A 26,830-nucleotide genomic window follows, 5' to 3' on the forward strand; every position below is an offset into this window, starting at 1 on the left:
GGAAGCTCCATCCAGACAATCAATACTAGTATAGCAGGGCTTAGGGCCAAGCAAAGTTTAGAGACAATGATACTCTAGTAGTTTGTAGTAGCCTCAGTTCATATGCTCAGAAGTCTCTCAAACTTATCCTCCAGAGAAGAAACAGAAGATAGTTGCAGGTTTTATTACATTTGGATAAAAGACATGAAGGTGCACAAGAGAGGAGTTGAAGTGGTGCACTATGGGGCCCAGGAGAGCAGAGAGTGAATCTGTCCAGTAGATGGGCAAAGATGGACTACAGCAATTCCACAGTTACTTGGAAGATAGAAAAATTACCTAATGAATTTGTGGATGTGACTAAGGAAATTATTGGCAGAATATTGTGTGTACTGACAGCTTCTTTTAGTGTTTTATGAGTGATGAGTAAGCATAGAGGAACTATAGAAAGCCCAGGACAGATACTGGCTAAAAAAATATTTTAAGACCAAGAACTGGCCTCAAAGCAAGATTAAATGTAGGCTGTTTCCAGCTAAACATCTCCTCAGGTCAAGCCCCAATTAGGAGAGTGGCTGGAAGTCATAGTTTACCTGGACAAAATAACTTCTATGAACATTAGGAGCATTATACCCACATATAATACAAAAATATAATTAATGCAACTAATCCTGAAAGAGCAACAGGAAAGAAGGCTGTGCCAAACTGCATACACCTGGAGAAAGGAATAGACATCAAAGAACAGGGTAACATACCAAAGCCGAGACCCAGCAGACCCAAGCACTTCCCCTACACCAGCTTACTGGCGGGAGGAAGAGAAACATAGCAGGGAGGGAGTGGAGGCCTGGGACTGCTGAATACCTGACTCCAGAGATCTGCCCTGGGAGAACAAACCTACATTGCATGTTGCTCCAGTGATTAGGGGGTTGGAAAGCTGACACAGGCAGAATACCTGGAGAGACTGAGATTCCAGCTGCTTGTGGAAAGTAGGGATCCATATCTGGCTGCTCTGGTACAAAAGAAAGGCGGGTGGTCTGAGAGATTTCCTAACAGTGAGAGGGGTGCTAAAGGGGTAAGGATTGCACAGAACTTACTGCTCAGGAGAAAGAACAGGTGGACAAAATTGTCCAGGTGCCCTCTGCCCAGCAGGTTGGGAACTTTCATGATTTTCAGGGGCTCCATCTCCCTGACTGGCTACATGCTCCAAGGCCTCCCACTGTGGTACACAGCCTGCTGTGCCTTCCTTCCTGACCAGCCTGAGCCTGGCTTGCAAATGGGCAAGCCCTGCCCTGGCATCAGGTCAGACAGAGGGAAGACCCACCTACAGATGCTACAAATACAAAGCACAGAGGCATAAACCTGTGTGTTCAGCCCACTGATTCTGGCAGTGGAGACAGGCATAGCAGCCGGGAAGCAGGAAACAACTCTTTCCTCCCCTCAGGCACCAGCATCACTCTCTTGTGACCCCTGACATAGCTCCAGAGGCTGAGCAGCTCCAGAGAGTAGAGCTTCTGGGCACTAGAGGGTTCCACATGCTAATATAAAATGTCAAAGGAAAATCTCAATAACACCAGAAAAAGGGTCGAGTGAGACTGAACTAATCTCCCTGAAAGAGATTTCAAAATAAAAATCATAAACCTGCTCCTGGAGTACAGAAAAATATTCAAGAACTCAAGAATGAATTTAGGACAGAGATCCAATTGTTGAGGAACACAATGGAGGGTGTTAAAACCAGATTAGATATGGGGAAGGAGATGATAAATGAAATAGAAATTAAAGAAGAGGAATACAAGGAAGCTGAGGCACAGATAGAAAAAAAGATCTCTAGGTATGACAGAATATTGAGAGAACTGTGACCAATCCAAATGAAACAATATTTGTAATATAGGGGTATTAGAAGAAGAAGAAGAGAGAGAAAGGAATAGAAAGTGTCTTTGAGGAGGCAATTGCTGAAAAATTCCCCGATCTGGGGAAGGAGGTAGTCTCTCAGGCCATGGAGGTGCACAGATCTCCTAACATAAGGGACTCAAGGTGGACAACACCAAGACATATAATAATTAAAATGGCAAAGATCAAGGATAAGGACAGACTATTAAAAGCAGCCAGAGATAGAAAAAGGATCACACACAAAGGAAAATCCACCAGGCTATCATCAGACTTCTCAGCAGAAACCTTACAGGCCAGAAGGAGTGGCATGATATACTTAATGCAATTAAGGAGAAGGGCCTCCAACCAAGAATACTCTATCCAGAAAGATTCTCCTTTAAATTTGAAGGAGGGATTGATCAATTTCCAGATAAGCAAAAGCTAAGAGAATGTACCTCCCACAAAACATCTCTACAGTGTATTTTGGAGGGACCGCTACAGATGGAAGTGTCCCCAAGGTTAAATAGCTGTCACCAGAGGTAATAAAGATGGATAAAAAGGAGTACAGAATAAGATACCTAATATATAAAGAATGGAGGAGGAAGAAAAGGAGGGGAAAAAAAGAACCTTTACATAGTGTTTGTAATAGCATACTAAGAGAGATAAATTAGACTCTTAGATAGTAAGAAAGTTACCCTTGAACCTTTGGTAACCACGAATCTAAAGCCTGCAATGGCAATAAGTATATAGCTATTGATAATAACCCTAAATGTAAATGGTCTGAATGCACCAATCAAAAGACATAGAGTCACTGACTGGATAAATAAACAAGACCCAACTATATGCTGCCTACAAGAGAATCACTTCAAACCCAAAGACATACACAGACTAAAAGTGCAGGGATGGAAAAAAATATTTCTTGCAACTAATAGGGAGAAAAAAGCAGGTGTTGCAGTACTTGTATCAGACAAAATAGACTTCAAAACAAAGAAAGTCACAAGAGAGAAAGGAGGACATTACATAATGATAAAGGGGTCAATCCAACAAGAGGATATAACCATTGTAAACATCTATGTACCCAACGCAGGAGCACCTATGTATGTGAAACAAATACTAAAGAATTAAAGGGGAAATAGAATGCAATGCATTCATTCTAGGAGACCTCAATACCCCACTCACTCCAAAGGACAGATCGATCAGACAGAAGAAAATAAGTAAGGAGACAGAGGCATTGAACAACACATTAGAACAGATGGACCTAACAGATATGTACAGAACTCTATACCCAAAAGCAGCAGAATAGACATTCTTCTCAAGTGCACATGGAACATTTTCAAGAATAGATCATATACTAGGCCACAAAAAGAGCCTCAGTAAATTCAAAAAGATTGAAATTGTACCAACCAGCTTCTCAGACCACAAAGGTATGAAACTAGAAATGAATTATGCAAAGAAAATGAAAAAAGCCCACAAACACATGGAGGCTTCACAACATGCTCCTAAATAACCAATGGCTCAATGACCAAATAAAAACAAAACAGAGATCAAGCAATATATGGAGACAAATAACAACAATAATTCAACACTGCCAAGTCTGTGGAATGCAGTGAAGGCCATACTAAGAGGGAAGTATATTGCAATACAAGGCTTCCTCAGGAAAGAAGAACAATCCCATATGAACAGTCTAAACTCACAATTAATGAAACTAGAAAAAGAAGAACAAATGAGGCCCAAAGTCAGTAGAAGAAGGGACATAGTAAAGATTGGAGCAGAAATAAGTAAAATAGAGAAGAATAAAACAATACAAAGAATCAATGAAAGCAGAAGCTGGTTCTTTGAGAAAATAAACAAAATAGATATCCCCCTAGCCAGATTTATCAAGAAAAAAAGAGTGTCTATACTCATGAACAAAATCAAAAATGAGAAAGGAAAAATCACTATGGACACCACAGAAATACAAAGAATTATTAGAGAATACTATGAAAAATTATATGCTAACAAACTGGATAAGCTAGAAGAAATGGACAACTTTTTAGAAAAATACAACCTTCCAAGGCTGACCCAGAAAAAACAGAAAATATGAAAAGACCAATTATTAGCAATGAAATTGAATTAGTAATTAAAAAAATTACCTAACAACAAAAATCCTGTACCAGATGCTTCACTGCTAAATTTTATCAAACATTTAGTAAAGACCTAATACCCATTCTCCTTAAAGTTTACCAAAAAGTAGAAGAGGAGGGAATACTTCCAAACTCATTCTATGAGGCCAGCATCACTCTAATACCAAAACCAGGCAAAGACACCACAAAGAAAACTACAGACCAATATCCCATAGATGCAAAAATATTCAACAAAATATTAGCAAACCGAATTCAAAAATACATCAAAAAGATCACCCATCATGATCAAGTGGGATTTAATGCAGTGATGCAAGAGTGGTACAATATTAGAAAATCCATCAACATCATCCACAACATCAACAAAAAGAAGGACAAAAACCACATGATCATCTCTGTAGATGCTAAAAAAGCATTCAACAAAACTCAACATCTATTCATGATAAAAACTCTCAATAAAATGGGTATAGAGGGCAAGTAGCTCAACATAGTAAAGGCCATATGTGACAAACCCACAGCCAATATCATACTTAACAGCAAGAAGCTGAAATCCTTTCCTTTAAGATCAGGAACAAGACAAGGCTACCCACTCTCCCCACATTTATTCAACATATTTCTGGAGCTCCTCGCCACAGCAATTAGACAACACAAAGAAATAAAAGGCATCCAGATTGGTAAAGAAGAAGTTAAACTGTCACTGTTTGCAAATGACATGATATTGTACATAAAAAACCCTAATGAATCTACTCCAAAACTACTAGACCTAATATCTGAATTCAGCAAAGTTGCAAGATACAAAATTAATACACAGAAATCTGTTGCATTCCTATACACTAATGATGAACTAGCAGAAAGAGAAATCAGGAAAACAATTCCATTCACAATTACATCAAAAAGAATAAAATACCTAGGAATAAACCTAACCAAGGAAGTGAAAGACCTATACCATGAAAACTACAAGACACTCATGAGATAAATTAAAGAAGATACCAATAAACAGAAACACATCCCATACTCATGGACAGGAAGAATTAATGTTGTCAAAATGGCCATCCTGCCTAAAGCAATCTACAGATTCAATGCAATCCCTTTCAAAATACTGACAGCATTCTTCAATGAACTAGAGCAAATCATTCTAAAATTCATATGGAACCACAAAAGACCCCGAATAGCCAAAGCAATCCTGAGACAGAAGAATAAAGCTGGGGGGATTATGCTCCCCGAGTTCAAGCTCTACTATAAAGCCACAGTAATCAAAACAATTTGGCATTGCCAAAAGAACATACCCAAAGACCAATGGAACAGACTTGAGAGCCCAGATATAAACCAAAGCATATATGGTCAATTAATATATGATAAAGGAGCCATGGACATCCAATCGGGAATGACAGCCTCTTCACAACTGGTGTTGGAAAAACTGGACAGCTACATGCAAGAGAAAGAAACTGGATTATTGTTTATCCTCCAACAGAAAAGTAAACTTGAAATTTATCAAAGACCTGAATGTAAATCATGAAAACATAAATCTCCTGAAGATAAACATGAGCAACTTTTTTTTGAATGCATCTCCTTGAGCAAGGGAAACAGAAGCAAAAATTAACACGTGGGACTACATCAAAGTGAAAAGCTTCTGTACAGGAAAGGACACCATCAACAGAGCAAATGGCATCCTACAGTATGGGAGAATATATTTGTAAATGACATATCCGACAAGGGGTTAACATCCAAAATATATAAAGAACTCATACGGCTCAACTCCCAAAAAGCAATAGCCTGATTAAATATGGGTGGAGGATATGAACAGACAATTCTCCAAAGAAAAAATTCAGATGGCTGACAGGCACATGAAAAGATGCTCTGCATCACTAATTATCAGGGAAATGCAAATAAAAACCACAATGAGATATCACCTCACACCAGTTTGGATGGCCATTATCGAAAAGACTAAGAACAACAAATGCTGGCGAGGATGTGGCAAAAGGGATCCTTCCTACCCTGCTGGTGGGAATGTAAGCTAGTTCAACCATTGTGGAAAGCAATGTGGAGGTTACTCAAAAACTAAAAATAGAAATACCATTTGACCTGGGAATTCCACTCCTTGGAATTTACTCAAAGAATACAACTTCTCAGACTCAAAAAGACATGTGCACCCCTATGTTTATTGCAGCACTTTTTACAATAGCCAAGATATGGAAGCAACCTAAGTGTCCATCAGTAGATGAATGGATAAAGAAGAGGTGGTACATATACCCAATGGAATACTATTCAGCCATAAGAAAGAAACAAATCCTACCATTTGCAACAACATGGTTAGAGCTGGCAGATGTTATGTTCAGTCAGATAAGCCAGGGAGAGAAAGACAAGTAACAAATGATTTCCTTCATTTGTGGACTATAACAATGAAGCAAAACTGAAGGAACAAAACAGCAGCAGACCCACAGACTCCAAGAATGGACTTGTGGGTACCAAAGGGGAGGGGTCGGGGAGCGTGGGTGGGGAGGGAGGGAGAAGGGAACTGAGGGGTATTATGATTGGCACACATGGTGTTGGGTGGATCATGGGGAAGACAGTCTAGTACAGAGAAGGCAAATAGTGACTCTGTGGCATCTTACTGCACTGATGGACAGTGACTGCAATGGGGTATGGGGGGGACATGATAATATGGGTAAATGTGTTAAGCACATTGTTTTTTCATGTGAAACCTTCATAAGAGTGTATATCAATAATACCTCAATAAAAAAAAAGAATACATAGCCATAAAAATGTAGGGGAAAAGTATGTAGAGGTGTGTCTGGCAGTTAACTAATAAAAATATTACGCTATTTAAAAAAAAACAAGAATTCACAGTTTAGCAGGTATTTACAGGACATGTTTTAATCTGGGTAATTTATAATCTGGATATACAGAACCACATCATAATAGAATTTAATTCTATTTTAGGAAGAGTTACAAAATTATTGGCAGTTTAACTTTTTTTCTATTGTGTCACTAGTATATATGTGTAACACAGGCAATATATGTTAACATATGTCAACAAACAAATCAAGTTTTTGTTTTATAAGCTGATCAGATCATATATAGTTGATGTGCTTCAGTCACAAAATAATAAGATTTGGTTCAATTGTTTAATCTCTAAAGGTGGCCCATTAGGACTGGATGTTTGGAAATCAGCTTGCAGTCTCACTGTGGCAGCAGGGCAGTCTGAAAGCCACCACCCTAATGTTCTCAGATCTTCTATATAGAAATTGTCACCACTTCTCTGGATGAAGATAGAATATGAAGCATGTTGCCAAGTTTTGTTTCTTAAAATCTAAGGTGTACTTACTGCACTGATGGGCAGTGACTGCAATGGGGTATGGGGGAGACTTGATAATATGGGTGAATGTAGTAACCACATTGTTTTTCATGTGAAACCTTCATAAGAGTGTATATCAATAATACCTTAACAAAAAAATTGTAGAAAGAAAAAGAGCTTTGAAAACTTGAGAGAAAGGGAAGAGTGGCCTCTTCTTCTTCCCTGGATTATTTATTATTACTTCTTATTGAGAAGCTGGTGATCACACGGTCATTGCCATCACATAGTTGAGTGCGATGGAGCCTAGAATACAACTGAGCAATTCATTTTAAACAGAGTTTCAATATCAGCACAAAAACTGGCACATGAAGAAAATGTGATATTCTGACTTGGTCGGATCCTAGAAATTGTTTCTATTTTCTCTATTTCCTGTAGGGACATATGGCCTTCTACCTATTCAGGCAGCAGGATCTGGAGTAGCAGGAACATTCTAAAAAAATCTTCACTCAGCATGAGACAGAAGCAGTCCCCTTGACACACTGACAACATGCCCATTTAGCATCAGAAATGACTGAGAGATGCACCCTAAAGCTCACTACATCTGAAATACATGTTGACATGGAGAAATTAAATATTCCATGATTTTTTCTCACCCATGAGACATAATGTGTTCAATAATATCAGAAATTAGCATAGGAACTCAATTTAAAAGTTAATTTATTCATTGATGCATTCAATGAACATATTTATTGAACACCTGTTATGCTCGAAGACAATGTTTTTGACATGAGAGAGAGAGCCATAAACCAGCAGACCAGGTCACTGCCCTCACTGAGGTACCCATCTGATGGGAGAGAGGAGAGAGACAAGAAATAAATAAACAAGTCGCATATACTTTTGAGGAGTGGGGAGTGCAATGAAGAAAATAACATTGAGTAGGGGTCAACTTCTGATTGACAAGCCAGGGAAGACCCTCTGAGAGGATGACATGAAGCTGGTCTGGGACCATGTGAAACTATGCTAGGGTAAAATTTGTTCCAGGCAGAGTAAGCAACAATAGGAGAGGTCCTGAAAGAGGAAGGATTTGGTTAATGTGAGGAGTGGAAAGGCCAGTGTGGTCGGACATAAGTGAGAATGAAAGGAAAATGATAGGAGATGCGATTTAAACATGTGGGCAGGAGTAGGATCCCACGGGGTCTCATAGGTCACGATGGAAGTTTGGATTTTGTTCTACCTGCACTGACCAGCTGTTAATAAAAATTATTCGGTAAAGTAAACTGGAGTTCGAAAAAGAACTATGCAATGGTAATTTGATAACATAGGCACTCAATGATTTGTTACACAAACTCCAAACTTTGAAGCCAGCAGACACTTTGGGAGATCAAAGGGAGTGACATAGGATTACCCACTGGCCAAAGCTCAGGCACTAGAGTTCCTTGTGCCCTGCCCTTGATGCAGTAGCTCTGAATGTCTCTGTTGTCTGTAATTTCACCTGCCTCCATTGTGGAACTGAGAAGGTTCTGACTTCAGGAGGCTGTCCCATCAGGCTTACAAATCCCTAGGATTTGCCCAGATACTTAATGACCTCCTGAAAACAATGTTAACAATAGCAGAGAGCTATTTAAGGTCTTCTGCTCAAACATCGATTTCTAACCCCAGGGATGGAGACTTTCTAGACCTAGCCAACTGCCTTCCAACATAAAGCAACTATGTGCCTTTTCATTTAGGACTCTTATTGTATAATGCTCTGAGAACAAATAACCAAGCTTCAGCCAAAGCAGGAAAAGTGATGTTCAAGAAGCTTCCAGAAAGTTTTTGGAGCACAATTTTCATACATTAGTGTTTTACATATATGTATCACTTACAGGATAACTGATCCTCAGGAACTAGGGGGAAATAATAATTAGGGAGGTTTGGCATTATTGTTACAGATAAATGTTAAAGGAGTTCATTCATTCTTTCAGATATTTCTTGAGCACTTACTGTGTGCTAGGCATTGTGTGAGATATTGAGAATTCAATGGAGAACAAGATAAATTCCCTGCCATCAAGGAGATTGTATTTTAATAACCAAATTTATTAAGTGTTTCTTATATTCCAGCATTGTTATTAAGTGCATTAACTCATTCAATGGCAAATCTAGACAATGAACAAATAAGTAAATATGGAAAAAGAGGTAATAATCAGGGATGTAAAGAAAGAAAAATAAAGAAAGCTATGGTAGACAGATTACCTGATGGCCTGAAGATGGCTATGCCCTAATTCTCAGAATCTGTGAGGACGTTATCTTGCATAGCAATAGGGAACTTTGCAGATATAGCTAAGGACTATCTGGGAGGGCCCAATGTAATCACAAAGGTCCTTATAAGAAGGGGGGATGAGGGTCAGAGAGTTACAGAAGATGTAAGGATGGAAGCAGAGAGAAGATGTTGTACTCCTGGCTTTGAAAATGAAGAAGGGGCCATGAGCCAAGAAATACAGGCAACCTCTAGAAGCTGGAAAAGGCAAGGATTTGAATTTTCACCCAAAGTATCCAGGGGGAATGTAGGCTTGTTGATGCCTTAATTTTAGTCCAGTGAAACTGAGTTTGGACTTCTGACTTCCAGGAATGTAAGATGATAATACATTTGTGTCATTCTAACTCACTAAGTTTGTGGTGATTGGTTACAGCAGCAGTGGGAAAACATACACCTGGTTACAGGATGGTACCTGCTGGAGGATGCTCAGCCATGGCCTCTTAGACAAGCAATCTTCAAGTAGAAAAGTGAATGAAGTGAAGGAGGGAGCCATGTGGTTGGCTTGGCTGGAAAGCATTCCAGCTAGAGGGAACAGCAAGCAAATGTCCTGAGAACTGGTAAGAAGGTTTGTATGAGTGAGCAAGTGGCAAAGTGCTGGCAGGTGAGCTTGGAGAGGTAGCCAGGGGCCAGGTTATGTAGGGACTTGTAGACTTGCTAAGCCTTTTGAGTTTATTACAAGAGTGATGTGAAGTCATGAACAGGAAGTGATATGATCCTGTTACTTTTAAAAGGAGCTATGCCACTGCTAGGTTGAAAATGGACTGGTCTGGAGGAGGTAATACAGGGGAAGAAGAAAAGCAAAGAATTGGGTTGGAAAGCTACTGCTGCTGTCCAGTTGACCAGGTAAGAGGTGCAGGGGTGCAGCCTAGTATGAGAGGGGACTAAAGGAGTTATTTTGCAGATGGGATTGACAGGATTTACCAGTGGCTTGGATGTGAAGCATGAGAAAAAGAGAGGAAACAAGGATGACATCAAGGGTTTTGAGGACACGTTTTACTGAGAATCGGAACATTGTGGGGACTAGGTTTTGATGGAAAATCATGAGTTTGGTTTTTAGATATGTTACGTTTTAGATGATTATTGAATAGCCAAATAGTGATACCTGGTAGGCAGCTGGACATGGTTTCTGAAGTTGGTTGGGGCTGGTGACATCTCGAGGAGTCCTGACAGTATGTAAAACCATGGCAGTGATGCCAATTTAGATAGAGTCTGAGGACATAACCCTGGGTGGGCACTGGAACCTAAAGCTCAGGAAGAGGCTAGCTCATCAAAGGGAAAGAATGGAGCCCAGCCATTACTTTCAACCTTAAAAAGGGAAGAGCTGATGTTTTTGACTGTCTTGCCTGACTGAAGCTTGAAAAATGGCAACTTGCCCCTCACAAAGGTCCTAAGAAATAGCCACCTCGTTGGCCTATCTGCCCTGGCTATCGGTGAGCTTTTAAAATGCCAACGAGCTCTAATTGTGTTGACTGCCTGACAGCTGTGACTACAAGCTGCTGACTCTGAAACTACGGTGCTCTGTGGAGGGCACTAGCCCTCCTCACTAACGGCTGCTGCGCAGGACCACCTGAGGCGGCGTGCGGCCGAGCAGCAGGTGCGCTTTGGCTCCAAGAAATAGCTACCTGCCATCAGATTGAGCTGAGGCTCTTCCCCACTTTGCCTGGAAGCTTGGCTATTTGTTTTCAGAGCATTAAAGAGTAAGAGCCTGTCTTGCCAATGGGTTTCAGCTCCGGGCAAGTTCGCTATGGATTCAATGTGACCAAAGAAATTGACAGCAAAACGTTCTTTGGGGTGAAAGGGTTTATTACCCACTTCTTCTCCTGGCGGAAGGTCAAGCACTAGCATCTCTGCCCCTGCCCAGAGCACTGGGCCGAGCTCTCTATGAAGGTGTGGAAGCGGTAGCCCAGCAACAGGCCAGTTACGTCATCAGGTGGTTTAAGTTCAGGGAGGTATCCTGGCCATAGGAACCCTAACTTCCCCACAGAGCCCTAGCTTAACCGGCACACATGCACTTTATGTCTGAAAGGGATTTGGCTAGGTCTACAGGCTCCCTGGTTTTCTGAAATCCAGTTTGAGCACGGAGGCTTGAGACACTGCTGCTACCATTAGTTCTTCTGTCTTTGCAGTGTGACCAGGGACAAGGACAGAGTGGCTGGCTGCCTATCTGCAGTCAGTGGTTAAGCACCAGCACACTGGAACTAGAACTAGACTCACAACTTCATGAATTTAATTTCCTCTTTAACTCTCTCACCCCCAAATTTTTCTCAGTACAATTATTCTGACCTTATAAAAGCCTGCCAGTTTACTTCCTACTCCTCTCCCCAAGAACTTTCTTCCTGTTTCACCATGACAGGTTGTCAGCTCCCTGTTAATACACTGCTAGAATAGTGATTCTCAGCCCTGGCTGATTATTGGAATCACATGGGGAGCTTAAAACTCCTGAAGTCTGGGTCCCGTCACCAGAGATTCCAATTTAACTGTCTGTGACGGTAGCCAGGGCATCTGGATTTAGAAAAAAAACAAAAACAAAAACTCCCCAGGGAGTTAAAATGTGCAGCCATGATTGAGGCCACTGGCCTCCAGACTCTCTGCTTTTCATATTAACAGTTTCAGCTAATTTTATGAATCTCAGCTATCAGCAGAAAATGAAGCACGGATGCTCCAGGGTTCTCTCCGTTTCCAGGTAACACTCCATCACAGCAGCAGCCTTGAGGAGAACAAACCCTGCTGCTTGTCAGCTCTCTCCGGGGAGTGCCAGATCCAGGCAAAGACTGACAAGAGGAGATCTCCTGGGGAATCGCCAAAGTAGGACCCTCAATACTTATTACAGCAGAAGGCACCTTTAATACTGTTTGTCAAAGGAGAATTTGTCTTTCGCCATTTCTCAGGGCTTTTGGGAAGTGAGCTCTCTCTACCAGCTGCGCAAGGACCGCTAAGTCCTGAGGGCGTACAGGCATGGGTATAAAGCAGGAGCTCCGCTCTCCAGGAGAGCCCACGAAAAGCAGGTGGAAAACAGAGGCGCATCCCCTTGCGACTCAAGTGTGTTCAGCGCACCAGCGGCACTGGAGTCAGTTTCATCTGGGAGCTTCCGAGGAATACAGTATTTCGGGCCTCACCCCAGACCTGCAACAATAACCTGCATTTTTAACAAGATGCCCAGGGGGTGAGTATCTAAGTCCAAGTTTGAGAAGTGCAGCTTTATGCAACTGTGAGTAACGCGAAACTCTAAATCCCATGAAACAGTAGTGACTAGGCGGAGGGAGTCACTCCTCTGCCTGGACGGGGTCTTTCCGCAGTGAGTGGCGGGGACTGGAGGCCGGCGGGCCCAGGTGCCGGCCCAGGTCAGCGCAGCCCCGCCTGCCCGCCCCGCCTCCCTCCTGGGCCTCTGCCCTGTGCGCCGTTGCTGTGGCAGCGCCCGACGCGCCTCGAGTCCGGGCGGAGACGTCTTCCTTCTCCTAAAAGGCCTCCGCGGACCCCTGGCTTGGGCCCAGCCTGCAGCCACGCCATGCCGCGAGGGAGGCGAGGCAGCCGTGTGAGCGCCCTGGAGGGCGGCCGGGAGGAAGAGGCGCCCTTGGAGGCGGCTGCTGCGCCTTCCGCGCTGTGGGCGTCCCTGCCGCAGCCGGAGGCAGCGGCCGACCGGACTCTGCTGCGGGGCATCTTCGAGATCGGGAGGGGCAGCTGCGACGTGGTTCTGAGTGAGCGGGCCCTGAGGTGGAGGCCCATCCAGCCCGAGAGCCCCGCGGGTGAGTGGTCCCGGGGACGGTCCTGGCGCCTCCTCCCCGTCCGCCGCCCCACACCCTCCATCCGGCGCCTGCTTTCCGCCCTCCCCAGGCTCCTCCTCTGCCCGCGTGCCGGGCCCCCGCCTCCTCCTCCCCGGTTGGGGAGAGCCCGGGCCATCCCCCGGGGCCTCCCTCTCCCTCCTCCCGGTGCCCGGCACAGCCCCGGGCCAACGTCACACCCAGCTTCTGGGATGCAGGAACAAGAATTGAGCCCCAAATGGGCTGTGTTCTCTTAACTCGGGAAGGTCAACTTCTCTTGCCTTCTAAATGCATCAACTTCTGCCGACACACTGAAAGTATGAAGTTTTTTAGAGTGCACCTACTCGTGGGTTCGAATCCAAACCTCAGTTTGCTGACTTCTGAAAGTTTAATCCCAAAGTTTTAGGGTCTCTTGGACTTTTCCATCCCTCACATTCTTTGCCAGTGTCTAGAATCAAGTCTTCTCCAGGCTCAGTATAGAAGTTTTGACTTTTAATGTTGACTTTGCAATCACTATGTTTTTACTTGAATTTGCCTTTTATTTTTTTTCTCACTCTTTTATTAATTGATATACAATATTATGAAGGTTTCACATGAGCAGCATTGTGGTTTCAACATTCACCCATATGAAGCCCCCCGACAACCCCATTAGTCACTGTCCATCAGCGTAGTAAGATGCTGGAGTCACTACTTTCTTCTCCGTGCTATTTTGCCTTCCTGTGACCTGTCTGTATTGTGATTGCTAATTATAGTGCCCCTAAATGAATTTGCCTTTTATTGACTTAAAACTTTAGAGTGTTATAACCCCACACTTTACAATAGAACTACTTCAAGTTTTAGTCTAGAGATGATTTAGGGAGAAACCTTGGGATGTGGTACAATCTCTTCTGGCTAAATACAAGCTTATGAAATTTAAAAAATGCCATGTCCTGTTGGGAAACAAGACACAATGTGCTATTTATATTAAAGAATAGAAAGTCACTTTTAAAATATCATGTGCAAAAATTTAATAAGAATCTGACTACTCAGGGACCCAGCCAGCACTGGTTGAACGTGAATTCTGCTGTTACATGTGCCATGCTTGCTCTCTTAAAACTACCTTTGACTTTAATTCAAACGTTTTCAGGTGTTTGAAAACCAAGGTGGAATATTCTCTTGAACCTTTGAGTTAAAAGCTAGGGAAAGGGACATAGAACTGTTTAAGTCTGAATTTTGGTGATACAGAAATGTATGCTGGAGTTTAGACTATCCTACAAGAGCCAACTTAGCTGATTTACACTACAATGAAGCTGAAATGCCACAGAACTTAAACGAGACACACAATGAGAGGTCATACTAATCAGTGTTGCAATGTCAGTACACAAAAAGGCAAGTAATGGCACAAAAAAAGAAAAGCTGTTTTATATTGAGTGGTGATTGGGGAAAGGCCAGCTTATTTAGCATTCCTGATGACGTTAGAAGACATTCTGATGGTTACAAGTGTAACTCTAGAAGTAGTGACTACTGATTCTTTAATTTTGCCCTAAAGCCTTTGTTTTTCTTGCCCTTCATCTAGGTGTACCACTTTTTCTTTGTTAGTAACACCTGGTGTGCAGATCATTTTGGGCCCTTAAAATTGGAGGTACAGAAGTCTAGCACCATAGTAAGCTGTAGAAGAAACCAAGAGATGTTTTACTTAGTAAAATAATGAGTGAGAAAAGAAAAGGAGATATTAAGGGAGATGTTTAAATGTGAGAAGTACTCCTGGATGTGAAATTGGCTTAGATGTGAGTGTTGAAAGACAAATGAAACTGATCCCCCCAAAATACATCAAGGTTGCTGTACCTGAGATGACATGGTGTGGGAGGATGTGGTCTGGGAGACCATGTCCATTGCTAGTTGGGCAGTGACTGGCTGTTCCAGGAAAAGGTGGGGTTGGGATGGGGGTCACTGGGCATTATTAGATCAGGCTTATGAGATGTTTGCAAGACAATTCACTTTTTAAACATCATAGTGCCTTAGTAAATTTAAAAAAAAAAGACTAGTTTTTAGAGCAGTTTGAGGTACACAGCAAAACTAAGGAGAAGGCACAGAGATTTCCCATATGCCCTCTACTCTCTCCATGCATGCACAGCCTCCCCAGTTATCAGCATTCCCCACCAGAGTGGTACAGTTGTTCCAACTGATGAACCTAAATTGGCACATTATCACCCAGAGTCCACAGTTTACGTTGGGGTTTGCTCTTGGTGTTCTGTGGGTTTTTGGTGGTCTTGTTCATTCTGTGGGTTTTGGCAAATTTGTAGTGATATGTGTTTGAGTTCTTCAGAAAGAGAACCTTGATAATTACTACTCTACAATTTAAGAGTGACTTCTTATCACATGTAAGAAAGTATCCCCTCCCCTTTTGTTAAAGCATAAGACCTCTTTTTAAAAAAGATTCTTGAGCTAATGTTGGCCCACTTCTTCACTGTGAATGGTGTGGCCAGAAGGTTTCATTTTGCTCAGTGGCAGGTTAGAAAGCACTGACCAGGGCATAGATGACCAGACGCCACCACTATAATGTAAATTTTGACTTTGTGTACAAAAGGGCATCATCTGTTCAGAAAACATCTTTATTACCTGCAGTTGTACGTAATGATCTTACTACTGGAATCTCAAATGTCCACTTGTAGAATCATTCGTGAGTTTCATGTTAATGTAAAGTAATTACCAAGTTAGCAGTGCCCTAGGAGGGAGCAAAACCTTGAAGAAATGGGAAAGGGATCAATTGGGTTTTTTGAGGCCAAATGAGAAAGGTCGGGTAAATTATGGGGGTAAGCACTGTGTTGGTTTATGATGTGTTCCCTTTAAGGAAAAGCTACTGCTGGGGGGTCAGGGGAGGGAGTTGGTAATGGGTAGGATTAGACTGTATTAAGATCAAATTTGGGTACATTAAAGAACAATCAGCTTGGTGATCTCTACAAAAGGAATACTGAATGCCCACAAGTCTCTCTCTGCTATGTCACCTTGGTAACTTCACCATTTACTAATGGACGGCACCTTGTAAGTATGACAAGCACTATGGGATCTTTTGTAGACTCCCTACTCTAGCAGTCTATGATCTCCCATCTGTGGCATAGGAAAGGTTTCAGGAGAGGTCACTAAAGGCCCTGCAGTCTTATCTCTGCAACTAACAGACTTTGGGTAAATCATTGAAGCCCACTGAACCACAGGTTATTCACCTGCAAAATGCGACATTTCTATGATACGATCTCTAAGAACCATCAACTCTCTGAAATTGCAGTTAAAAAAAATACCTATTTTTATAGACTTCAGGTGTTAGGACATCTTAATAAGTGTAAGTACTGTGAATGATCAGCGGGGTCAACCATCTGGCGTGTGTATAGTAGATGTGTTTTACAGCAGCTTTCCAGCCCTAATGAATTTCTAATTAGAAGAACTGCATGGGAAGTAGGGCCCCGTGCTCCCCTCCCCTGGTTTTAGGGCACAAGGATGAGAGGTGGGCAATCACCTCAGCACAGGCCATGTTTAGAGAGGAAGAAAGCATTTTTTGATAGAAAATTGTTGGTCAAGGCTGGTCATAAGCAGATTTCTTCATGATGGACAAAAAGACTAGTTTTTCCTTCTGTTTCATTAATTTTTCCCTCTAATAAAATTTCAGAGTGAGGATTTTATGTTGATTAGCATTAGAATCTGTTTTAAATATTTTTAAAAACAATATGAGGGTTTCAAATCTTAATTATGGCTTTCAATTCTCTGTTTTTCATAGACTTACCACTCCAGGTTAGACAGTTTCATGTTCTGTTTTTTCAAAGGGGTATTTCTACCACAACACTGAGCTCAGCTGATTAGAGCAGCAACCAGAAAATGTGAGAAAGCTGGGCTCACAATAAGGTCTTGAAAGTGTTTCTTTTGGAAGAAAGTTAAAATGATTTTCTTGTGCTTTGTTTACATGAAGATTTATTTGCTGGAAATTTAGCAATGTGAAAGGTAATGTGGAAGAATGTGGAAATGAGTAGAAAAAACAATTTTAAAACAAGAGTTAGTGATTATTCAGGACTTAGCAGAGCTGGCTACATTCTAAGTATTAATCTACCTAAGCTGTTTGGGAACAGATGTATGTGAAACAGATCCCAGTTTTCTGTTGTGTACATCCAAAGTGAGACATCTGTCAGTGGACCGTGTGGTCAGAGATAATGGAAACAGAGGTTAAACCCCAAAATGACCTATTATGTGAATTATTGAAGGACTAATTACTCAGTAAAACATGATGCTTTGATTCGTCAATCTACATATTAAGAAAATATTCAAAAAATTGTTAGTATGTTCCTAAGTTGTCAAATTTGAAAGGATTTTTAAAAGCTGGGTGTGAAAAATCAAGCTCACCAAATAACTGTATGTACTATTTATGAAGTTTTAAAAGGCTTTGATAGGTCTTTTAACCTACTAGATAAATATTGCATAAAGCTTGTATAAATTATAGCTTTTAATTAAAGTAAGCTGGTCAGTATAGGAAAACAAACATAGAGTAGATCTCCAAAGCATGACTGTTGAGTTAACTTTTTGTGATGACGGAATGCTCTGTCCAATACGATTACCGCCAGCCACATGTAGCTCTTGAGCACCTGAAATGTAGCACCTAAATATGACTGAGGAACTTCATTTTTAATTTTATTCCATTTTAATTAATTTACATTTAATAGCCACATGCAGTTTGTGGTGATCACATGGGACAACACAGCTCTAACTCATGGCGAGTTGAAAAAGTTAATTCTCTTTATTTTCAGATGTTGGTTTTAATCTTTATAGGAAGGGACACTTTCCAAATAATTAATCTTGATGTAGAACTGGTATAATCATGCATCCTGAGTTGCTGATTTAAAGGTAAAGCAACTGAGTCCAGCAATGGCGAAGTGCCAAAGCCCTGTAACATATTTCGTGAGCACAACAAAAATGCTGTTATTTTTTGTGAATTAATTAGCTGACACGAAAGTTGAAGTCTTGCACATAAAATTGTATTCCTCATGGTCATTGTGACTCATTATTTAAACTGAAATTTGGCAAACTTAATCTGTCTTTTACTATAAGAATAATATATTTAAAATAACTGCATACTAACGTTGTTCCTCAACCTTGTGGCATCATCTAAAGGCAAGGACTTTTCAAAACCCATCTGTTTTGTGTACCCCTTCCCCCAGCCCTTCCCCCTGTGGGGGGGTGTCTTTGTGGCTGAAACTGGCACAGAAATATCCTCCTCAGAGTGGGGAACAGTACTTGCACTGAAGTCAAGGCCCTATAGAAAGTCAGATGGCTGATTGAGGTCAGTAAACCAGAGGGTGACCCAGATGGGATTGTTCAAAGCAGGAGGGCCCAGAGTGAACTGAAGAAGTCTAAACAAGGTGAAGCTAAAGAATCTGAAAGCCACAGCAGTAGGTACAGGAATCAACAAATAGGTTGGAGGATGCAATTGCCTAGACTGGGCATTTATGTGCTATTATATGGGAAAGTGGACCATCCCTGTTTAAAGGGCCAGTGATGCAGTAGGTATAGTTCACTGTGATATCCGTACTGGAATACTTATTCTGAACCTTATTGCTTATCCCACCTAGTCTATTAGTGGGCTTGCATTTCCAATTGCATTTCAAATATTAACAAATCTACAAACATCATCAAAATCTTCAACATAGTCATTCCATGGACTGTATTCCTGCCCAAGTTTTAGAAGTACTGTGCCAGCAAGGGGCATAGTGTATGCTGAGCAAGTGAGTTCTGTGTGTGTGTGTGTGTGTGTGGTGTAAGCAAAAAGAAGGAACCGTTAGGAGAAATGGCTCTTTATAGTATGTTCTTGTGTTTCCCAAAATCAGTATGTGGTGAAAGGAGGGAGAGAAATGGAGTTCAAAGGAAATTAAACCTTATGCTAACTTCTGGCAAGTGAACCAGAAGTTGAAGGCCCTTAGTGTCATCAGGGACTGAACCCAGAGGCAGTGAGTAGGCAGGCAGGTATGTGCTATGGATTTATGGTAAGCCTAAAGATAAGTCTAAAATAATGTACCAGCTGGCATCAGGGAATTCCTATGTACCTTCCAAAATTTTCATCAGAAACATTGTTCTGGAAACTACTGCTGCTGTACAACAGTGTCCGGTGTTTGACTGAAAATAGTGAACATTTATTGGGGTTTATTCTGCCAAGTCACGTGCTAAGTATCTTATCTTGTTTAATCTTCCCATGAAGACCGTGTAGTCTAGATAGGAGTTTTGTCCCTAGGGCCCAGAGATGACAAATAACTCACCCAGGGTCATGCTAGCAATGGAACTGCTGGGATTCAAATGCAAGCAGTCTGACTTCAGAGCCTGCACTTTACCCAGGAGCTTAAGCTGCTGCCCCACACAAGCAAGAAGGAATCCCCCCAGTGCCTTCAGGAGTCTGTCTGCTGTCTGAATTAGTCACTGTGGTCCAAAATGAAAGTTCTTTAATACAGCAATATCATCTGACTTCTAGGCCGTTCAGGCAGTTCCACCATATTCCACTGTATTCCATTTCTCTGGCCACTTTCACGTCTGAGTGATGAAAGTGGGAGAGAGAAATGGGAGTTTTTAAAGTTATTTTTAAACCCAATATTCTTAATATGGAAAACATCAAACATAGAAAAAATACTTCAGTAAGCCTCCATGTAAAACCCAGTGAGGGGAGAGTTCCTGTGCAACATATTATTGAGTTTAAACAGTTTTTCAGCCACTCTTTTTTCCTCTATGTCCTAGTCATTTGCTTTCTTTCTCTGGAATAACTGGAAGCAGTTTCTCATCATTATATAATTACATCTATGAACAACTCAGCATATATCTTTAACAGATAAGGACTTTAAAAAAGTATACAATATAATCACAATACTATTCCAATTTAAAAGTATCCTCTATATCCTTAAATATCCAGTCGTTCATATTCCCTAGATTGGTTCTCTCTTTCTTTTTTTAGCATGTATAGTGTGGGGGGGGGGCACAGGGAGGGCTGTGCAACACAGAGAAGACAAGTAGTGATTTTACAGCATCTTACTATGTTGATGGACAGTGACTGTGAACGGGGATGTGGGGGGGACTTGGTGAAGGGGGGAGCCTAGTAAACATAATGTCCGTCATGTAATTGTAGATTAATGATACCAAAATAAAATTAATAAAAAAAAATATATAAATCAACATTGAAATTTGTTGAATTTTGCAGGTGGTTGCTATGTCTTTTATATCTCCTTATTCACAGATTCTTCTCCCTCTTGTTTTCTTCCTTGCAATTTATTTTCTGAATAGACCTGGTTGTCTGGACTATAGCTTCCCATAGGAATATGAGAAGTTTACTGGGGACAAATGCCTGAAAGATAAAAGGGGTAGGAAGAAGACTGGGAAGGATAACCTTCAGACCGTGAGGCCAATCCGACACCTGTAGAGTGGGGCCAGAACAGGGGCAGGGAAAGCCTGTGCCCACTACGTGTATCTGATGACGGCTTTGCTTCCCTGTGGTGAGAGCCTGGGAGAACAGACTACCCATCAGGAGCCCGGCCTTGGGCAGAATGGCCAAATCTCAGCCCTGTTCTGTCATGGACTGGGGGCTGCCTGGGAGGAGTGTGAGATCTCGACTCCAAAGTCGACATGGATCCTGATGCTGCTAATAGCTGTAGGCTGTCATCTAACTGCACCCCTTGTGGCAAGAGGATGAGTTTTTCCCAAGAGGTCACAGCAGCCACAGTGAGCACAGTGAAATGAGGTTTATATTATCATTATGAACTCAGGTATTTAAACATATTACATACATTTTAATTCACAGCAGTGGCTATTCTTATTAATACTCAAATTATCCCAATTCTGGATTTTTGGATGAATGTGAACCTTGTCAAGTTGTCTTCTGTGTCATTTTGACATTCCCTCAGCTATGTCTGATAGCTTCCTTGCTTTGCAGAATGGCAAGATACTCCAGGTTCTCCTCAAACGTTTTGTGCCTCAGAGGTGACATCCATGCTATCACCAAGGAAGCCTAGTTTCTTTTATTGGGTAGTGGTATTAGAAGCCACTCTTTGAGTAGCAGGTGTGCTCATTGCTGATACTCCCTTATATGGTCCTGTTTCCTAGGTCGTTCAAGAAATAGAGCTAGGAAGGTTTTTTTCCCTTGAAATAGAAAATGCATTATTGAATTATGCTGACACTTCAAATTCAGGACTAAAATGTTTTTACTTTTGTGTCTTTCCTCCTACCCTCAACATCCTGATTCCAAACTGTAACACTGTCGTTAGTCATTTGCTTTTTCCTGCAAGATATACATCACAGAATAACACCACCAATGCTACCATCAACATAAAATTATAGAGAGCCATTTAAGATTATTCTGTTTTTTTTTTTTTTGTTGATCCTAGAGAAAATAGCACTTAGAACATTACATATGCTCTGTGTAGTCAGGTTACTGTGTTTTAAAGACAGTTCCTTTCTGTGAAGTTACATCTTCCACTTGCAGAACTGATTTCATTTTGCTTTTAGGGCATTGCTTTTTTAAAATCTTATTTTTGTTTTATGTTTATGGAAAATATTTATATGATTCCAGAGTCAATTCTAACCAATCTATGTTCTGGAAAGTATAACTTTAACCTGTGTTCTTTCTACCCTTTTCCTTCATTCCTATAATAGGTAAGCTTATTTGTAAGTTTTGGGTTATTGTCTTATTTTTTAAGTATAGGCAAACATATACATATATTTTACTCTTATCCCACCCCTTCCCACTTGCTTAAATGCATGGTCACATACCATACATGCTTTTTTTCTACTTTGACTTCTTAAATTAACAATATACCTGGCATATCACCTCATGAGGTTCATATATGTATATACACACACATACATGCTATGTATATATATATATATAGTAAGAGTTCTCATTCCCTTTTATATCTGCATACTAATTCATTGTGTACTAGAGTTTGTTGAACCAGCTCTCTGTTGAAGGATTTGGACTTCTAGTCATTTTCACTGTTGCAAATAGTGAAATAATGAAAAACCTTATGTGCCTCTTTGTATTTTGTTTGCCAGTATATGTTTTTGGAATAGATTCTTCGAAGTGGTGTAGTTGACTCAAATTCCTATAGAATTATAAAATTGTTTTAGAGCAATTTTAGGTTCACAGCAAAATTGAGTGGACAGTGCAGGTTTCCTGTCTACCCCCTGCCTGCCTATGTGATTTTGCTCCTTATGTCCTAAGTCCATCAAAAGAATCATGCTGTTGTGCTTCTCTGGCATCATTATGTGAGGGTGCCTGTTTCTGTGAGTGTCTCCAAAAGAGTATGTTATCAAACGTTTTTAACCAATCTGATAGATGAGAAACTGTAATCTCAGCAGAGTTTTAATTTTTTTTCTCTCACTAAATTGTTCATGTTTTTAGCTTATTCCTCTTAACGTTGGGGAGCACTTATGTGCTGTGTTCTCTGATAGGCTCCAGGGGGGCTATAGTCAATTTGACACAATTTCTGCTTCAAAAGTGTTCACAATCTTCAGGGAGACTTATCAGTAAAATAACTGATCTAATTTATGTGCCATTGAAGGATTACAGGGCATTAAAAATGACCATGGAAATGTAGCTAAAAGAGAAAATAATTTTGTTAGGGTGGGCAGAGAGGGCATTCAGTTAAAGCTGCAGAATGATGTGAGGGTGAACTTGACTGTAGGCCTTGAAGCACGACTAGGAGTTGGCAACACAGAGGTGTATGGAAACCATTCTAGGAAAATAATAATTTGGAAAAAGATATCTCAGGATAGAATGCTTTGGTCTTTTGGGAAAATAAGATCAGAGTCTGTGGGGAGAGTGTCGTTCATGGGGGGAGATACCAGTGCCCTTTTGTGATAAGTCAGTAGTTTGTAGAGGGCCTTGAATATCACGCCGGGAAGTTGGTTTCTTAACCTGGGGGTTGAGTAAGGGTGGTAAAGGTCAAGTGTCAGAGGTTATCAAGGATGTCTTTTACAGTGAGTTAAGGTTTAAAAGGACTATACAGGGTCAGGCTGGACTAGAAATGGGCTCTACGATGCCAGAAGCTCCAGGAGGCAGGGAGATGGAGTGGTGAGGCTCCATGAAGAGATACTGTCCAAGGCAGAATTTGGAAGATGTGAGGCTTGAGAGAAAGGGAGGAAACAATGGTGAGGCTGAGATTTTTAGTTTGGACAATGGAATCAGTAGTAGACACTGCTAAAATTAATTCTCAGATGAGCAAAATGAGAAGCACCTTACTTGAAATGTGTTCTACCAAGCATCAAATATACCAGTGGCTAGTAAAATGTCTAAACAGAGGGGAAATGGAGGGCTTGAAAAGCGCATAAGCTGGAGAAAATCGTTCCTGAAGGACTGTAAGTTGAACCCTTTCAAGCTTAAGATCTGTGTTCTCATGAGCCTCAGGCTCTCCCCTTCTGTGTCCTGTTCCTTTGAGGTTGAGGCTACTTAAAAAAAAAGAAAGTTTAAAGCTATTTGCAGAAAACATCCATTAAATATTGGTAAGTAAAGTTAATGATCTTTATGCAGCAATAATATTTAGGTATTTTCAAAATATAAAGGGTCAGTGAAATTTTAAATATGTCAATTTTTATACATAGGAAAGAACTGTTTATTTATCACTTTAAAATCAGAAAAAATTCATTTCATAAAATTTTTTTGCTAATATAAATAATATTTATTTCAAATTAAACTTCTGAAGTTTGCTAAATGTCACAAATACATAGTTCAAAGTACTTCCTAATATCCACTATGCAAGAAGAATATGGTCAACAAAAGTGAGTAACTGTTAGTACTAGCTTCCTTAATTTTATGTATTTATTCATGCACTGAATATGTAAAGGGAAGATAGTATATGGTTTGTTATGGTTTCCATTATACAGATGAAAACTCAGTATAGTAAAAATCTTGCGAATGTAGTGCATTTTTAAATTTCCACTCATAGTCCACTTACTTTTGATATTTCATTTAGCTACTTAGAATAAACTAAGCGTGTATACATTTTTGTCATGGAATTTGATTTATAATCTCTTATTTTAAAAGTAGAAATTTTTCTCTAAAAATCACATTGCCATTTCTAAGAATTAGCATTTTTCATATTTGAGGAAAACTGTTTATCTTAGCTCCTGAGTGAAAAATGAATGTATCATTTTCCAGATTGTTTGAATGTTTTGCACTGGGACCAAACCTACTTTGTTACTGGTTTAGTGTCATGGAAACATCTCATGGGTGAACCTAATTTTATTCCCATCTTCTTGGTACTTAAACACTTTGTTAGGTACATGCCAGACTCATGTTGCTTCAATTCTTCTGTATGGACAAATGTGTGCATTACATTTCTGAGTGCTTTTTCAAATTTAACTTTCTGGAGCATTCTGTGAGTCTCAAGAATTAGTCTGGAGGACTATGGAATGCCTTTTGGCTTTGACTTTTCAAAGACCTTCAAAGACCTAGCATTTGTTGTGTATATTTTCAGGTGATATGACTAATTCCAAAGAAATATTCTAGAATATCTCAGACTTCTGAGGTTGAAGTTAATATATACTTCTGAAATTATGTACTTTAGATTAAAATAATCATTCAGCAGTTATTTATTGCTTAACTACTTAGAGTAGATACCAGGTTGAAGCCATTGATTTGTCCTGAAGAATTCTTGTTCATATTCTAAACTAAGCAAGTATTAATATTAGCTTTGAAAATAACAACTGTCTTCACCATTTTTCTTGGATAGACTCAAGAAATCAGAAAGCCTATGTTGGAGACTCCTATAAAAACTTGTGTCCTAATTTGCTTAATATTCTGTTTTTAAAGTCTCAATAAAGTCAGTTAAATGCAAACTCTGAAAATTCAACATACCGTCTATCTTGGTCAATTTACTGTTAAACAATATTAACGCCCTGGATATAACCTTCTAATTTTATTTTTTCACCTTAATGAAAGCACTGGTCATTATTGCTGCCCCTGATGCTCTTTTGTCTGTGCATACTGTTGCGACATAATGTGTTGTGCATTTGATACAGATATTACCATATTGCCATAAGGAGCTGCTATTATTTAGACACCAACTGATTCTGTGATAGTGTCAGATTTCTTTAACATATGCTTATGTTTTTTTTTTTAGAAATAACCTCAAGAAACATCTGCTAGTTTTGTGGTGGTATCTACTGTTTCTTTTTTAGAATTTGACCTATCAGGCACTTTTAAATGTGAATCTACAGTATTTCATTAGATTATGCTGATTTTCTGGTTTTTATGCTATTGATATTAAGAACACTTTGAGTTAGATTGATGGCATAGTTTAGAAAGAAATTGAGCTACCTGTGCACATTATTTTCAAAGTATCTTTTCATGATTCCACTTTGAAATATTTTTTAATTAATACTTTTAATAGAAAGTACCCTATTAATAGATACTTTAGGTTCCAAAATTGCTTTCAGATGGTTTTGAAATTACTCTTTGAATTTTACAAACGTGCATAGTAGTTGTGGTCTATCTTCAGTTTGTATGTGGACAGCAGAGATTGCTAATCCTTAGTATCATCAATGGGCATGTAAAGGCAGACAGAGTAAAAGAAAGTGGTTTCTATGAAGTTGTGAGATCATTGCTATAGGAGACTGGTTGAATTCTAGAGAACATAAGCCATTGATTTTATTATAAGTGGGATACCTTCTTTTACTCATTTTGGTATGACCTTGGCTAAGAATCAGTGATCACAAATTTTCATTTTCTGGTGTTTTCTTTACTGTTTTCCTCTTTGTTTCCTCAAATTCTTTTTTTAAACATAGGAATTTATTTAAAGAAAGCAATATGGCCATGTATTTATGGTACTTAAACAAACCTAGGACATTAACAAAATGAAAAACAAAACTTTCTTTGAATAGCAATATTTGTCCATGTTTTCCAGTGTGTAGATTCTTTCCACCTCCCCTTATTTTATTAGAGGGAATTACCTATAAAATTTTTCCATTACCTCCACACTTAATACCAAATCGAAACCCAATAAGTATACATAAGTCCTTAATCACAGTATATACCCATGTTGTTGATAATAACTAGAACAGCTTACTTTTATTTTCTACTCCTCTGGTTTCTGTGCATCAGCTGTTGAACTCCTTCAGACTCTGAGCATGTCACCGCTCACATCTTTGTGCTCATTCAGTCGCCTTGCTGTTCTTAGTCTCCCTCTGTCCCTTGGGTGACTTATGTCATCAGGACTACCTTCTGTCCCCTGCTTGCCATTGCTTGGCTGAAACTGAGCTGAGGCCCTTGCCAGTTACCTTAGGTGCTGGACCTGCTGTGGTTCAGCTTTGGCCTTGGCAGTATTTGTGCGCCTTCTATGCCAAAATGCCGTCCTGTGAGGGGCGACAGGATTTCTAGAGGCTTTAGTTTCAGGGATAAAACCTGAGTGAGGCTGTGTAGAGTACCTAAGTAGCTTTTTTCTTTTTAGGCCTGAAACAGGAGATGCAGGGGCCTCAGTGTCCCTTGGGAAAGAGGGATTTCCCTTAGCCTTCTGTGTCTAACACTCAGCCACGT

At 40.3% G+C, this 26,830-nt stretch overlaps 1 protein-coding gene across 2 annotated transcripts in view; it reads left to right on the forward strand.

Annotated features, from left to right (window-relative positions):
- Nucleotides 1–12,990: 12,990 nt before the first annotated feature.
- Nucleotides 12,991–26,830, forward strand: part of CERKL (ceramide kinase like) — a 96,754-nt gene continuing 82,914 nt past the window's right edge. For both annotated transcript variants that reach the window (XM_036879411.2, XM_036879412.2), the window contains exon 1: nt 12,991–13,293. In XM_036879411.2, the coding sequence (XP_036735306.2) occupies nt 13,056–13,293 (238 nt within the window). In that variant the 5' untranslated portion in view covers nt 12,991–13,055. The remainder of the gene's footprint in view (nt 13,294–26,830) is intronic.

This window comes from Manis pentadactyla, chromosome 6 (assembly GCF_030020395.1).
Source record: "Manis pentadactyla isolate mManPen7 chromosome 6, mManPen7.hap1, whole genome shotgun sequence".
NCBI classification, from domain to species: Eukaryota; Metazoa; Chordata; class Mammalia; order Pholidota; family Manidae; genus Manis; species Manis pentadactyla.